The 14,974-nt window shown below is 37.8% G+C and overlaps 1 protein-coding gene across 2 annotated transcripts in view; it reads right to left on the reverse strand.

Annotated features, from left to right (window-relative positions):
• Positions 1-5,705: 5,705 nt before the first annotated feature.
• Positions 5,706-14,974, reverse strand: part of TAF2 (TATA-box binding protein associated factor 2) — a 105,154-nt gene continuing 95,885 nt past the window's right edge. Inside the window, exon 27 of one of the 2 annotated variants that reach the window (XM_025394723.1) lies at positions 5,706-7,120. In XM_025394723.1, the coding sequence (XP_025250508.1) occupies positions 6,858-7,120 (263 nt within the window). In that variant the 3' untranslated portion in view covers positions 5,706-6,857. The remainder of the gene's footprint in view (positions 7,121-14,974) is intronic. The other variant, XM_025394724.1, reaches the window with a different exon arrangement.

Raw genomic sequence — 14,974 nt, forward strand, 5'->3', positions numbered from 1 at the left:
CAATTATGATTAATTTGGCTAAATTTCTCTTCAAGATAATTTAGGTGGAGGTAGTGGTAGAAATAGGAAGCAGTATGCTGTTCTAGAAATGACAGACCTGGGTTAAAATTTTGGCCTTTCCACTTAGCTGTGCAACTTCAAGCTCCTTGAGGACAAAATCTGCCTACCTCGTTCTGAATTTATCTCAGTATTGTGCACACAGAATATACTTAATAAATATTGGGTGATAAATTTTAATCACGTATGGTGCACTTGATAGTTTTCTCGTCTGTAAAATGAGGATGCTGGCACTCATTTTACACGGTACAATGAGCATATGAGAATATGCATATGAAGTGTGTAGCACAGCACCAGGCACACGGTGAATGCTTATGAATCAGAGTGATTATTAGAAACAGAAAGACTTTTGTTTTTTGGAATGAAAGTGTTTAATTCAATTTTATAATTGTATAATCCTCTGTATTATAAGCTGAGAGGCAGTAATGAGAGTCGGAAGACAATGTGGTTAGCCCAGTATTTCTCAACTCGAGCAGTACCCATCACTAGGAGGGGCATTTGAAGACAGGTGAGGAGTCTATGGTTGTCTAATGACTGGATATGTTCATGATGATTGGGGGGCAGGGACCAGACCAGAGATATTAACTGTCCAGTAAAGTGTGGGACAGACAGTTCTACACAAAATACCTAAGCCAGTTTCCTTGAAAAATATAAAATGAGATTGTCTCAAGGCAATTTAAAATGCCCAGTTGTGACTGAAAAGCACAACATTGTTGGGCACGGTGGCTCATGTTCGTAATCCTAGTACTTTAGGAGGCTGAAGAAGGCAGATTGCTTGAGCCCAGGAGTTCGAGACCAGCCTGGGCAACATGGCAAAACCCTGTCTCTATAAAAAATACAAAAATTAGCCAGGTGTGGTGGCATGCACCTGTAGTGTTAGCTACTTGGGAGGCTGAGGCAGGAGGATCACTTGAGCTGGAGATGCAGTGAGTCGTGTTTGTGCCACTGCATTCCAGCCTGGGAAGCAAAGCAAAGACCTTGCCTAAAAAAAAAAAAAAAAAAGGACAGCATTGTCTTACAGGGCATGACGTCTATTACTTTCCTGCCATCTTTCACTTTAACACAAACATATAAAACTGCACGGCTGTTTGAAAAGTACTTGCACAAGAAATTACACTTACCTCCATTCCGTTGTCTCACATACATGAACAACTGGATAGATATCAGGTCTTATCTTGTTTAAGAAAAAAATCAACTAAAATGCAATTTTTATAAATGCATACATTTTTTAAAGTTCTAAAGAAAATGGTGCAGAAAATGTGGCACTACATGCAGAAAATATGTTTGCAAAAACCATTACAAAGAATTTTACCTGGTCACAGAAGCAGTCAAGACAATATTTTAAGGAAATCAAACAAAGCAACTTGAGAACTATTTTCATCCTTTCTTTATGGTCTCCTGGCCGTGTATTCCACATAGTAAACATCTGTGTCCCTGTAAGATTTCCATTCCCCTGCTGAGCAATAGTTCTGCTGGGTTTGATAGAAGATTTGCTTATTCCTTTGTAAAGATGAAGACAGACAAATGATAAAATGGCAAAACACTGAAGAGGTAAATAGATAGGTCAGGAACGTAAGAAAAAGGATTTAGAATAGTGACCTCCAAAGTAGGGTGCTTACATACTCTGAGAAGCATCCAGGACACAAAGGGAGACTATAGTAGAACCTCTGCTTTTATTTATTTCTGAAAATTGACACTGAGGTTCATACCTGAATCATGCATCAGACTATGTATTTCCCAGTATCAAGGGGTTGGTGACAGCGTTCTCACCCATTTTTGTTTTTAGCATATTGCAGTTTATATGTGTCCAGCTAAATGAACTTAAATATATCATCTGGTTTTTGTTTTCTCTTTACTATTTACATTTTTTTATTCATTTATTTATTTTAGGTATTTCCCAGTATCAAGGGGTTGGTGACAGTGGTGCTCTCACCCATTCCAGTATTTGGCATATTGCAGTTTATATGTGTCCAGCTAGATAAACTTATAGATATCATCTGGTTAATATTTATATTTAATTAATGAATTAATTAAAGTTCTGTGGCATGATCATAGCTCTCTACAGACTTGATCTCCTAGGTTCAAGCAATCCTTCCACCTCAGTCTCCCGAGTAGCTGGAACCACAGCCATGTGCCATCACGCTTGGCTAATTTTTTTTTCTTTGAGACTGAGTCTTGCTCTGTTACCCAGGCTGGAGTGCAGTGGCCCAATCTTGGCTCACTGCGACCTCTGCCTCCTGGGTTCAAGTGATTCTCCTGCCTCAGCCTCCTGAGTAGCTGGGATTACAGGCGTGTGCCACCACGCCCAGCTAATTTTTTTTTTTTTCTTTTTAGTAGAGATGGGGTTTCACCATGTTGGCCAGGTTGGTCTCGAACTCCTGACCTCAGGTAATCTGCCTGCCTCGGCCTCCCAAAGTGTTACAGGCGTGAGCCACCATGCCCGGCCATGCTTGGCTAATTTTTTAAAAAAACTTTTTGTAGAGACAAATAGTCTCTACGTTGCCCAGACTGCTCTTGAACTCCTGGACTCAAGCAATCCTGCGTTGGCCTTGGAAAGTGCTGGGATTACAGGCATGAGCCACTGCACTTGGCCTATCATCTAGTTTTCTTTCTTTCTTTCTTTCTTTTTTTTGAGAGAGTCTCACTCTGTCACCCAGGCTGGAGTGCAGTGGTGTGATCTTGGCTCACTTGCAACCTCCACCTCCCAGGTTCAAGTGATTCTCCTGCCTCAGCCTCCCGAGTAGCTGGGACTACAGGTGCATGCCACCATGCCCAGCTAATTTCTGAATTTTTAGTAAGATGGGTTTTGCCATGTTGGCCAGGCCGGTCTCTCCTGACCTCAAGTGATCCGCCCACCTCAGCCTCCCACAGTGTTGGGATTACAGGCGTGAGCCACCACATCTGGCCCGTATCATCTGTTTTAATTAAACACTACAAAATAGACAACTGTCCTTCAAAGATTCCTACAAACAGTGGATTGAAAATAATAACAATCATGCACGCGTGGACAAATAACTGAAAAAAGTTAAACTAACGCTCATCTCATAGGATGAGCTCTTCCAAAGCTACATTAAAAGATAAAACATGGTAACCAATTGTTTCACTCAATAGAACTTACTGTGATGCTGGAAATGTTCTAGATTGGCACTATCCACATGATAGTCACTAGGTTTATCTTGTTTCTGAACACTTGAAATATAGCTAAGTGGACTAAAGTTTTATTTTAAAAATATAATTATTTAAATAGCCACATAGGCTAGTGGCTACCACATTGGGCAGCACATATCTAGGAGACACAAATAGAGCCAGGCCCTTGGGTTTGAATCCAAATGCGATCACATACAAACTCTGTGACCTTTGGCTTAACTTTCCCGTGCCTCAAAGTCTTTATCATAATCATAATACCTATCTCATATGGCTGTTGCTAAAATTATTATTATTATTTTTTTAAGACAGAGTTTCGCTCTTGTTGCCCAGGCTGGAGTGCAGCAGCATGATCTCGGCTCACTGCAACCTCTGCCTCCCAGGTTCAAGCGATTCTCCTGCCTCAGCCTCCTGAGAAGCTGGGATTACAGGTGCACGCCACCACGCCTGGCTAATTTTGTATTTTTAGTAGAGATGGGGTTTCTCCATGTTGGCCAGGCTGGTCTCAAACTCTTGACCTTAGGTGATTGCCCGCCTCAGCCTCCCAAAGTGCTGGGATTATAGGTGTGAGACACCGTGCCTGGCCTAAAATTAAATAGTTAAGGCACAAAAAGTACTTAAATATTGCAAGATAAATGGTAAGTTTTTAATCTCATAGTCAGATTTGAGGAAAAAAAGCAAAAAAAATTAAAATAATTTGAATTATGAATTGACAAACTTTTGTTACTAATGAACCTTGAACTAAGTTTACATTGGGGCTTCATAAATTCAGTACTTAGTATGAAGCTATCACAAACTGCAGGACATTAACAAATAATTTATTAGGTTGGTGCAAACATATTTGTGGTTTTTGCCATTGAAAGTAATGCAAAAACCACAATTATGTTTGCACCAACCTAATACTTCATCTTTATCCTATCGTGACACTTTCTTCTTTTTTTTTTTTTTTTTTAATTATAATTTCACTGGGCATTGTGGCTCACACCTGTAATCCCAGCACCCTGGGAGGCTGAGGCGGGTGGATTGCTTGAGCTCAGGAGTTCAAGACCAGCTCTGGAGTTCAAGACCATAGACAACATGGCAAAATCCCATCTCTACAAAAAAATACAAATTAGCCAGGTGTGATGGTGGGTGCCTATAGTCCCAGCTACTTGGGCTGCAGAGGCGGGAGGATTGCTTGAGCCCAGGAGGTTGAGGCTGCAGTGAGCTGTGATTGTGCTACTGCACTTCAGTCTGGGTGACAAAGGAAGACCCTGCCTCAAAAGTAAACACATGAAAATGAAAAATATAATTTTTTTTTTTTTTTGGCCGGGCCCAGTGGCTCACACCTATAATCCCAGCACTTTGGGAGGCTGAGGTGAGAGGATCACCTGAGGTCAGGAGTTTTGAGACCAGCCTGGACAACATGGTGAAACCCTGTCTCTACTATAAATACAAAAATTAGTTGGGCATAGTGGTGCATGCCTGTAGTCTCAGCTACTCGGGAGGCGGATGTACGAGAATTGCTTAACTCTGGGAAGTAGAGGATGCAATGAGCTGAGATCATACCACTGCACTCCATCCTGAGCAACAGAGTGAGACTTTGTCTCAAGAAAAAAATAAAAATTTTAAGACTGGGTCTTGTGCTATCACCCAGAATGGAATGCACTGGCATGATCATAGCTCACTACAACCTCAAACTTCTGGGCACAAGCGAACCTCCCACCTCAATCTCCTGAGTAGCTGAGACTATAGGCTCATGCCACCATGCCTGGTTGTCTTCATTTTCATTTTTTGTAGAAATGGGGTCTTGCTATGTTGCCCAGGCTGATATTGAACTCCTGGAATCAGCCGTCCTCCCACCTCAGCCTCCCAAGGTGCTGGAATTACAGGCATGAGCCACCATGCTCAGCTTTACATATACTTTATAATGAACATACTATATTAATACATATATATTTACATATAATAAATATACATGCATTAGATATGTACACTCATTTTTTAAAGAAAATGAATGGAATAAAAAAGCAAAAATGTTTAGAGATTACTGGGCTAAACCAAATAAAGCGAGTTTGTTTCAGAAAGAAACAATGCTGAGTGGACTGACCTTCAATTACTGTGGTTAAGTTACACAGGTAATAAGTTTAAAAATTTGTATATGGAACAGCAGTTGCTCGGAAATTTTATAAAGCCACAATATTCTAGTATGATAAACAAAGGAGGTCTCATTAATTATGTGTCATTTTACTACAGTAAATATATATATATATATACACACACACACACACACATATATATATTTTGAGATGGAGTCTCACTCTGTCGCCCAGGCCAGAGTGCAGTGGCACAATCTCAGCTCACTGTAACCTCTGCCTCCCGGGTTCAAGCAATTTTCGTGCCTCAGCCTCCTGAGTAGCTGATCCCACCTATTCACAAAGCTCTCTGCAAAGTATGTGGAGAGGTTTATTACATATACACACACAAGAAGGTAACACAAGATATAAAAAGCTACAAAGACAGAATGATCAACTTAAAAAGTTATTTATTAAACAAGTTAAACACAACTAAAAGTATATTTAGAGAACCAATATTCAAGTATTTTTGTCAAACTTTCTAACGATAAGGGAAATGATAAAAATGGAACAGATATAAAAATATTCTTATACAAGTATTAAAGCGTATGGAAAATTCAGAAATAAAAATAAAAACACACCACCATACAATGAAATCAAAACGTTTCATATGTGTTTTAAAATGCTTATGGTATGAGAGCCAAATTGTCTATTTCTATGTTAATAAACAATATATAAGGTCACCTTTTTAAAGGTATACTTTGTGTCCCACAGAAATAATTTTGGAAAAAGTAAATGTTGGGTGTGTAAATTGCCCAAATTTAGCAAAACATATTTTACATATGAATATTTTCATTCATACTTACTGGAAAACAAAACAACTTATAATTTAAACATCTTGATTTGAAAACAATTTTGGATTTGATAGTTCTGCTAAATTCCAACATCATAACCGCCGAATGTGTTATCAAAAGATAGTTATTCAAAATTTTTTTTAAAAAGAATTGCTTCCCCAAATCTCAGTATTTCAGAGCAAAAGGAAAAATAACATATTCTTTGTACATAAATTCTGATGCTTAGTTTCTATGGTTAATACAAAAATGGTGCAATAAGGAAGAGCCCTGTAGAAAAGCCTCTGTCTTTTCAGTAGTTCCAAATGGTGTTATACAATATTTCACTGGAGATAGTCGTTGCACCACGGATTTGGCAGTTGCTTCTGTGTAAATCATACTTTGCCCCATAACATCCACCAAAGGCTTTCAAACATAATTGACTCTGGCAGTACACATGGAGAGCATGATGCGAATGGGGACTGCCAGTGGATATGAGGGCTTTTATGAAAAGGAGTTTGCTCTGTGTGTGTGTTTTGAGGAGGAAACAGCGGAAGAAATAGTCTATCCAGAACTACAAAACACATTTTCCTAATTAGATCCCAACTGTATAAATAATGTAAATCAAATGCTTAGAACTTAAATGAATTCAGAATTTCTGTAGGAGAGGCAAATCCTTTCCCCCCTCCCTTTTATCATTCATCAGAGAGGACAAAGCTTTAGTTACATACATTCTTCTGGACATGGAAGGAAAGGTCTCTTTGTCCCCTTCTCAGTCTGAAAGGGAAGGAGAACGAATAGACCTGCCACTGGCAGGGCTGGAGAAAGTGAAAGGCTCCTTGTCCTTTTCTTTACTGTCATGCTTATGCTTGTGTTTGTGCTTATGTTTGTGCTTCTTCTTCTTTTTCTTGTGCTCATGGTGATGGTGGTGATGGTGGTCACTGTGTTTGGAGGCTGTAGATTCCTTAGTAAAGACTGAGAGTGGAGCGCTTGCCACTGGATGCATACCCATCTCCAAAGGTGATTGTTCTTTACCTTCAAGATTAAAAATACCCAAATGAATTCCTGTTGATAATAGGGAAAGCCAGAATAAAGAAGGAGGAAGGTGATGACAGTATGTAAAGAGGGATTCCTAAATTTTTATCACTTCTATTAGGAATGAGAGAAGTATCTAAATAAGACATGTAATTAGTTACACACAGTTTTTCAGCATTGTGGCCAGGAAGTTGAATATATAGTCCCTTGTAGTCTACCGATTCAGCCATATACCAGTGTGTTACCAAATAATCTTTTAAAAATTAATATTTTCTAAGAATTATGAAAAAACAATATTACACATGGTGTTATAGGTTAAGACTCACACTGGGGCTGGGCGCGGTGGCTCACTCCTGTAATCCTGGTACTTTGGGAGGCCAAGGTGGGTGGATCACTTGAGGTCAGGAGTTCAAAACCAGCCTGGCCAATGTGGTGAAATTCCATCTTTACCAAAAATACAAAAATTAGCCAGGCATGGTGGCGGGCGCCTGTAATCCCAGGTACTCGAGAGGCTGAGGTAGGAGAATCACTTGAACCTGGGAGGCCAAGGTTGCAGTGAGCTGAGATCATGCCACTGCACTCCAGCCTGGGTGATAGAGTCAACTACATTTCTGCTCTAAGGTAATGGGGAGGGGGAGATGACAATACAGTTGACCCTTGATCAACATGGGTTTGAACTGCATGAGCCCATTTATATGTGGACTTTTTTTGTTTTTAACCAAACGCAGATTGAAAATACAGATTTGAAGGATGCAAACCTGCGTATAGATAGAAAAGCTGGTTTCTCATATGGGCTGACTGCAGGGCTTGAGTATGCATGGATTTTCGTACACCGGGGAGGGGTCTTGGAACTAATCCCCCCTGTGTATAGCAAGGGATGACTCTATTTTCTTTGTGCCATCTGGAGAACAACTGATATACACATAAACATGATATTCTAGCTACTGATAATGGTATCTCAGTGAAAATCAAACATTTGTATAGCTCCTTAAGACAATTTCTAGGGATAGACAACATGAACTCTAAGAAGATTCAGAACACACAGCTTAGGAAACCCAGAAAAGGTGGGGAGTCTATAAAGGGAACATCTGTCTCTCTACACAGATGAGAGTAGTGTCAGTACAAAGAAAGAAACAGAATTAGCAGGCCCATACTCTAGACTAGGTTGTCCTGTTAGCCTTTAGCTATACTTCATCTCTCTGGGCCTAGTTTATCATCTAAAAATCTAGATCAAATGTCCTCAAAGGTTCTCTACAGTTTTAACATTCTATCAGTCTAGGAATCTATAATAGTAGTTCTCCAACTCTAGTGTACAGATTTGCTTTTTCCTCCAGACCCACAGGCCTATAATCCTTGGGCCATACTCTGAGAAACAAATCTCTATTACTATAGGTTAATGGCATTGCTTTACATGCAGCCAACTTAAGCCCAAGATTCATCTCAGATTCCCTCCCTTCCAGAGCTACCTGGTTACCAAATCTTGTTGATTCTCATAAGTATCTCTTAAATCCACCCCCCATCCTAATCCAGTCTGCAACTGTATTAATTCAGACCACCTCACCTCATCGGGGTTATGGGTACTAGTATTATAGGTACTTGGTACTAGTCTCCTCCTAGTCACTAAGGTTTCTCTGCCTGAATTACCTTATGGGTTAAGTGTCTAATGTATATGTAGTTCACAGCAGTGGTTCTCAGATCACCAGGGGTGATTCTGCCCCCAAAGGGACAAAATTGGCAATTGGCAATGTTCAGAGATATTTTGTTACTGACATCCTACGAGTAGAGGCCAGAGATGCTGGCAAACATCTTAAAATGCACAACACACCCCTATACCTCCAACAAAGAATTATGCCTAAAATGTCAACAGTGTCCAGGCTGGGAAACCCTGCTGCATCATGGTCTTCCCAAACAAAGCTGCTTTTTATCTGCTTAAAAACCCAGTTGGTTCTACTGACAGGACAAAAGACAAACTCCTTGGACTTCAGTGCAGGAATTTCTGAAAATATATATTATATATATTAATCCAAACTAGCTTAAAAAAAAAAAAGACTTTTCACTAAAATAGATTTCAATGTAGTTTCTTTTTTTAAAAAAGTAAATTTCTCAGCACTAATTTTGATCCAAACCTGCCCCCAAATCATGGTTTTCACCAAAACAGATATCACCACAGAAGCTTTCTAAAAATTACATTGCAGTACTAATTTTACTTATTGACAGTTCATAATCTGTCCTGAAGTTACCTTTCCAGCCTCCCATTCTTCCTTTCTATATACTACTCTAGGCTAAACCTTTCATAACACTGTGTATTTCTAAATGCTATTCCCTATGCTTGGGATGTCCTTCTTTCCTTATTCCTTGTTTAACTGATATACTCATTTAACAAACATCAGAAACTAATTGGAACTGGGGAAAATATGGATAAACTAGACAGATATCAGCCCTCCTCCCTCCTAGGAGATTGCAGACTAGCAAATAAGAAATAAATTGAGTAAGTGAACCTGAGTAAATAAAAAGGCAAAACATAAAGTGGAACAGGAGCACAATAGGAGACTTAAATTAGTTGGGGGAAGGGGGGATCAGAGAGGCAAAGTTCTCCAGGAAAGTAATGGTTAAGCTGCAACCTAAAGGAAGAGATAACGAAACAAAGAACATTTTAGTCTCTTCAATAATTTAAAACCTAACTCAAATGTTTCTTTGAAAGATTTTCTTCAAATTTCCCAAAGGAACTGGTTCCTTCATGTTTCCACAGCATAATACAGATACGGGAATTAAGTCAAAGAGAGATTTAAGTAATTTGCCCAAGGTGGTACTGGCGGGTCTGAGCTACAAATCTGAAGAGCCTGACTCCAGGGTCTTAATCTTAACCACGATGCTACAGTGTCCATCTACACAAACATGGACTGCTGTATTTCTGTTGTCTTTGAGTCTCTTCCATTAAACTGATAGCCTCTTGAGGACAGGAAGTCTGTCTTTTTCATCTTTGTGTCCCAACATATAGCACAGTTTCTATCATCCCCTAGCACGCCCCCTTAACAAAGCTTGTTAAATGAATGAATGAATTAATATAACAGAATTATACAGTTGTGTTTCTTTTTAAATGTCAAGTGAGCTTAGTACAACTAAATACAACCTGAAGGTCACTGATTTTGAGGAGAGAAGAATAATGCACAAAAACTATTATAGCTCATCCATTCAAGTGGTATTTGACTCCTGTACTTCCTCTGTGTTAGGCACTGCTCTAATATTTTAGAACATGTGAACAAATTAAAGTTTCTGTGCTCACAGATTATTCACATTTTAGTATCCTCAAATTCTATTTCTTATACTAATGATCTTTGTAATAAAGCCAAAACTAATACTAAAGTAAAAGCTAAATATCTTATTTATATATAGAGGCAAGTTTGGGGAACTATTTCTTCTGTAATAATTGGCACCCAGATATTCTTTAAAAGAACAAAAATATTGAGAGATTATCTGATTTAGTTTCAGCCATATATGCTACCATATTTTAATTCAGATTTTAATACATAAATTGCATGAATATGTTCCTGATTCTATAAATATGGGAAAATAGGCCAACACCTAACAGAATACACAGGTGGGTGATAACAAGTAATAAGAAGCTTTAAAGTCTCATGAACAAATTCCTTTAGCTTCCATCTCATTATTTAATCATTCTATATCAACAGACTTTGCAGCTTTCTCGTTGGCTGTCTGCACTCTTGGGAGCTTAAGGTTCTCTTCTGCATTTCAGAGAAGAGAGAAGTTTTATCATTTAATCCTAAATACCTACCAAACTACTTGGATTGCAGAAAGCCAATCATTATGTTGGAACCTGTACTTCTCAGTTGCCTAATGGGCAAATGAGCATTTGTAGGTATAATCTTTCCAAAGAATACTTAAAACCACTTCAAAAGTGAATCCAATTTTTTTGTCTAGACAGTGGCCTTACACTTTGCATCAAAGAAATATTGGTAATAAATCTTGCATTTCTCTTGAGATACATGAAGTCTACTAAGAAGACAATGGATTAGTTAGCACCAAGGACAAAGGAGTTAGAAACCAGGGCTCCTAGGACAAATGGCTAATCTCAGGTCTATGGCAGAATATTTACAAGATGAGCTTGAAACACAGGGTGTAACTGCAAAGAAGTTAAAGTCTTGTCAAATGAATTCAGTCCAAAGATGGAACAAACTGAATATGATAAGGACAATAATTGTGACAGACTGAAAATGACTGATCAGCATTGGAGATTGCTAGTCAATAACTCATTATTTTGAAAATTATTAAATACATAGAATAATTAAGCTTTGTTTTCCTATAGACTTATACCACTGGGTAATAGTAAACGAGGAGAAATTTAGCTTTACAGAAGTAATCCAGCTTATAAATAAAAATGAAAGTATAAATTGAAATATCACTATCTTGCAACTTAATGAATTAAGGAATCTGGGTTGAACATCTATAGTGGTTAACCTCAAAGAGTCAACCAGACATTGTATGCTTCCAGACTAAAGAACACACACCCTTTATAAACCTGAATCCAACAAGAATTCTAGGTACAACTACAAATTGACAGAAACTAGAGAACTTAACATGCTAATTATATCATGGGTATAAAATTAATAAAATACAGACTTGAAAAGTACAGAACAAAACCTAGTTTCTTTAACAAATACATGGCAAGAGAGGAAAAGAAAAGAGGTATGAGTTGGAAACATTAGAATAAAAAGTACAGAACAAAACCCTGGCTTCTTTAACAAATACATTGTAAGGGAGGAAAAGAAAAGAGGTATGAACTAGAAATGTTAGATTAAAAAAGATACAAAGGCTGTATCAGCCAACTGGAATGTGGACCTTATGTGGACACTGATTTAAACAAATAAATTGTAAAAAATAAAAATAAATAATGGCATTTAGAGTCAACTGAAATTTAAACAGTGACTGGATATTTAATGACATAAAAGAATTAGTACTTTTTTTAGGTATAACATTACTGTGGTTATGACTTTTTAAAGTGCTACCTTTTAGAGATACATACTAAATAATTTATGAATAAAATTATATGATATTTGGGATTCACTTCAAAATATTCAGAAGGGTAGAAATGGGTAAGATTAAATAAGACTGACCATGAACCAATTATTGTTGAAGCTGAGTAATACATACAGGGGCCTCATTATACTTGTCTGACTACTTTACAGTTCTCTATAATAAAGCTTTTTTCTTTTTCTTTCCTTTCTTTTTTTTGGAGACAGAGTCTCGCTCTGTCGCCCAGGCTGGAGTGCAGTGGCATGCTTTCAGCTCACTGCAACCTCCGCCTCCCAGAGATTCTCCTGCCTCAGCCTCCCGAGTAGCTGGGATTACAGGTGCGTACCACCACGCCCGGCTAATTTTTGTATTTTTAGTAGAAGCGGGATTTCACCATGTTGGTCAGGCTGGTCTTGAACTCCTGACCTCAAATGATCCACCTACCTTGGCCTCCCAAAGTGCGGGAATTACAGGCATGAGCCACTGTGCCTGGCCCAAAGCTTTTTTTTAAAGGAGAAATTAAAGCAATCTGGCAATACCATGAAAGTGTTACATGCTTATATTCCTTTAGAAAGTTTTCTAGAAATTTAATCCCGTTAATATGCTCATGCATATGTGAAAAGACACATATACAAATATATTAATTGGCAGTAACAGGAGAACAAATGATCTGTGCTACCCTATCATCACCAACAACCTTTAGCTCTTAAGTTTTCATTTATACTATTTACTATAATTGTATACTATATACTATAATTGTATGTAGTATAAGTATATATATTATATATACAATTGTATATATAGTATGTTTTATTTATTCCCTCTCTATATAGAGAATATATGTTTATATATTCTTTTATTCTATATATATATGTACATATATATGTTTTGCTTATTATCTATCTTTCCTAAATAATGTTTACCAGGTCTAATCTAAGGTGGTAAGAAAGTGTAATTTCCTTATAATTAGATTTGGGACACACAAAAGTTTACTTTCACAGGAGCATAATGAAGTCATCTATAGAACTCTATCAAGACAATACATATATTACCATCCCTTGATACAAACATTTACACACATAATTTCACATATCCTTTCAGGGGTTTACAAGACGCCTGCTAACTTGTCCATCCACAGGCACCACTCATCTTTAGGCTAATGAAAGTCCTTTTACTAAGGTGAAATACACATAACTCTTCTAAATAGCAAATACATCAGAGAAAGGAGATACATTTAGTTCACAATAAAAAAATTTTTCCTATTTCATGTTATATGGAAAGAACAAAAGAGATGTTCAGAGTTGTATTGTTCTACTAATGTAAAATCTTTCCTGGAGACCAAATAAAACGCACCATGGATAAGGGTTAGCTGCAGTCGAGTTAACAAATGTAAAACAAACAGAAAGAGGTACTTAATGTAAGTCTAATGTGGAAGCTTTTCAGCCCATGTGATGAAAGTGCTGATAAGAAACCGTGAATAATCTGCTAATTCCAGTAAATTCATTCACCTTAGGTAAACATTTAAATTTAACACAAAACCTGCAGTTTTCATTAGGAAAGGTGTAAGTTCTGTTCTTCAGATTGTTTAGATCACTGTAAAAAAATGTAGAATTATATCATTATAATTTAAGGATAAAAAAATCAAAGTCTGTTTTTCATATTAGTTTCAAAAGAAAGACCTCTAGGGCAAGCTCTCAAGCTTTAAAAAAGTTGTGTTTTTTTTTTTTTTAAATTAAAAAATTTACCAGAATTGTGTTCTTCTGACTTATGCAAGAAGGCATTACATAATACTGCAGCCCTAGCGAGGCAGCTGCAGAAACTCTCTGCTTCCTTCCCACAAAAACCACTAGGGAATTCCCTTGCTCCTTGTTCCCCTTGCCTGGCCTCTCCTCTCCAGCACTGCAATCCCTACAGCAACCTGGCAGACAGTCCAGTCACCTCAGGCTCTGCAGTAGTAGACAGGGAGCTGCTGTGGTGAGAAGGGAGAGAATATTGTATGTTCATTCCTAAAGCCATGGGAACCATAATGGCCATTTCTCTGTATCCCCTTCCTTACCTCAGGAAAAGGAAAATAAATAATAAAGTAATGAAGGAAAATACTCTTGCCATTTCTCCCTTCTCATCCCAATGGCTTAATCTAATACCCACATATGATCCTGCCCTAAAATATTCTACTATCAAATGCAAGGAAAGGGAAAACTGGGGAAGCAAGGTTAAAAAGTAAACCATAACGTGTCCTCTACTTAACAGTTTCCGTCTCTTCTTTAAACCCACATTCTTTTTCTATCCCTCCTAGACAAGGTCTGTAACACATTCCAGTTCTCAATTATCATCTGGCTCCTTGGCTCTAAGGGGGCCATCTAGGACTTCATCTCAACTCACAAATAATAAATAAAATTAAAATTAAATTAAATTAAATTAAAATAAAATAAAATAAAAAGCAGAGGCTGGAAACTCAAAAGCCTTTACCTGAGGAACAGCATAAATGAGTAAACAGACTACTGGGTGCAGCATAAGAGATGAATATGCCTTACTAAAAGGGCCTCTCACTCTTTTTCAAGAAAAGCTATAAATCCAGAATTTCTTTTTTCTTTGTTTCCCGAATGTCTTCCATCAGAGTAAAAGGAAGTCCATATTTTTATGTGTAACCTCTTTATTTTTAGTTATCTAGTTAAAAAACTTTTGTGAGACTTACAGGAAGATGCCTCAGCTTGATGAACTGCATATGGGCCAAAAAACCTCATTTGTGACCTCTAATCTAGAATCCCTAGAGACTGAAGAGAGGTCACAGCTTCCCTCACCAGTGCTGTCTCTCTCCTAAAC

This window comes from Theropithecus gelada, chromosome 8 (genome assembly GCF_003255815.1).
Source record: "Theropithecus gelada isolate Dixy chromosome 8, Tgel_1.0, whole genome shotgun sequence".
In the NCBI taxonomy this organism is placed as follows: Eukaryota; Metazoa; Chordata; class Mammalia; order Primates; family Cercopithecidae; genus Theropithecus; species Theropithecus gelada.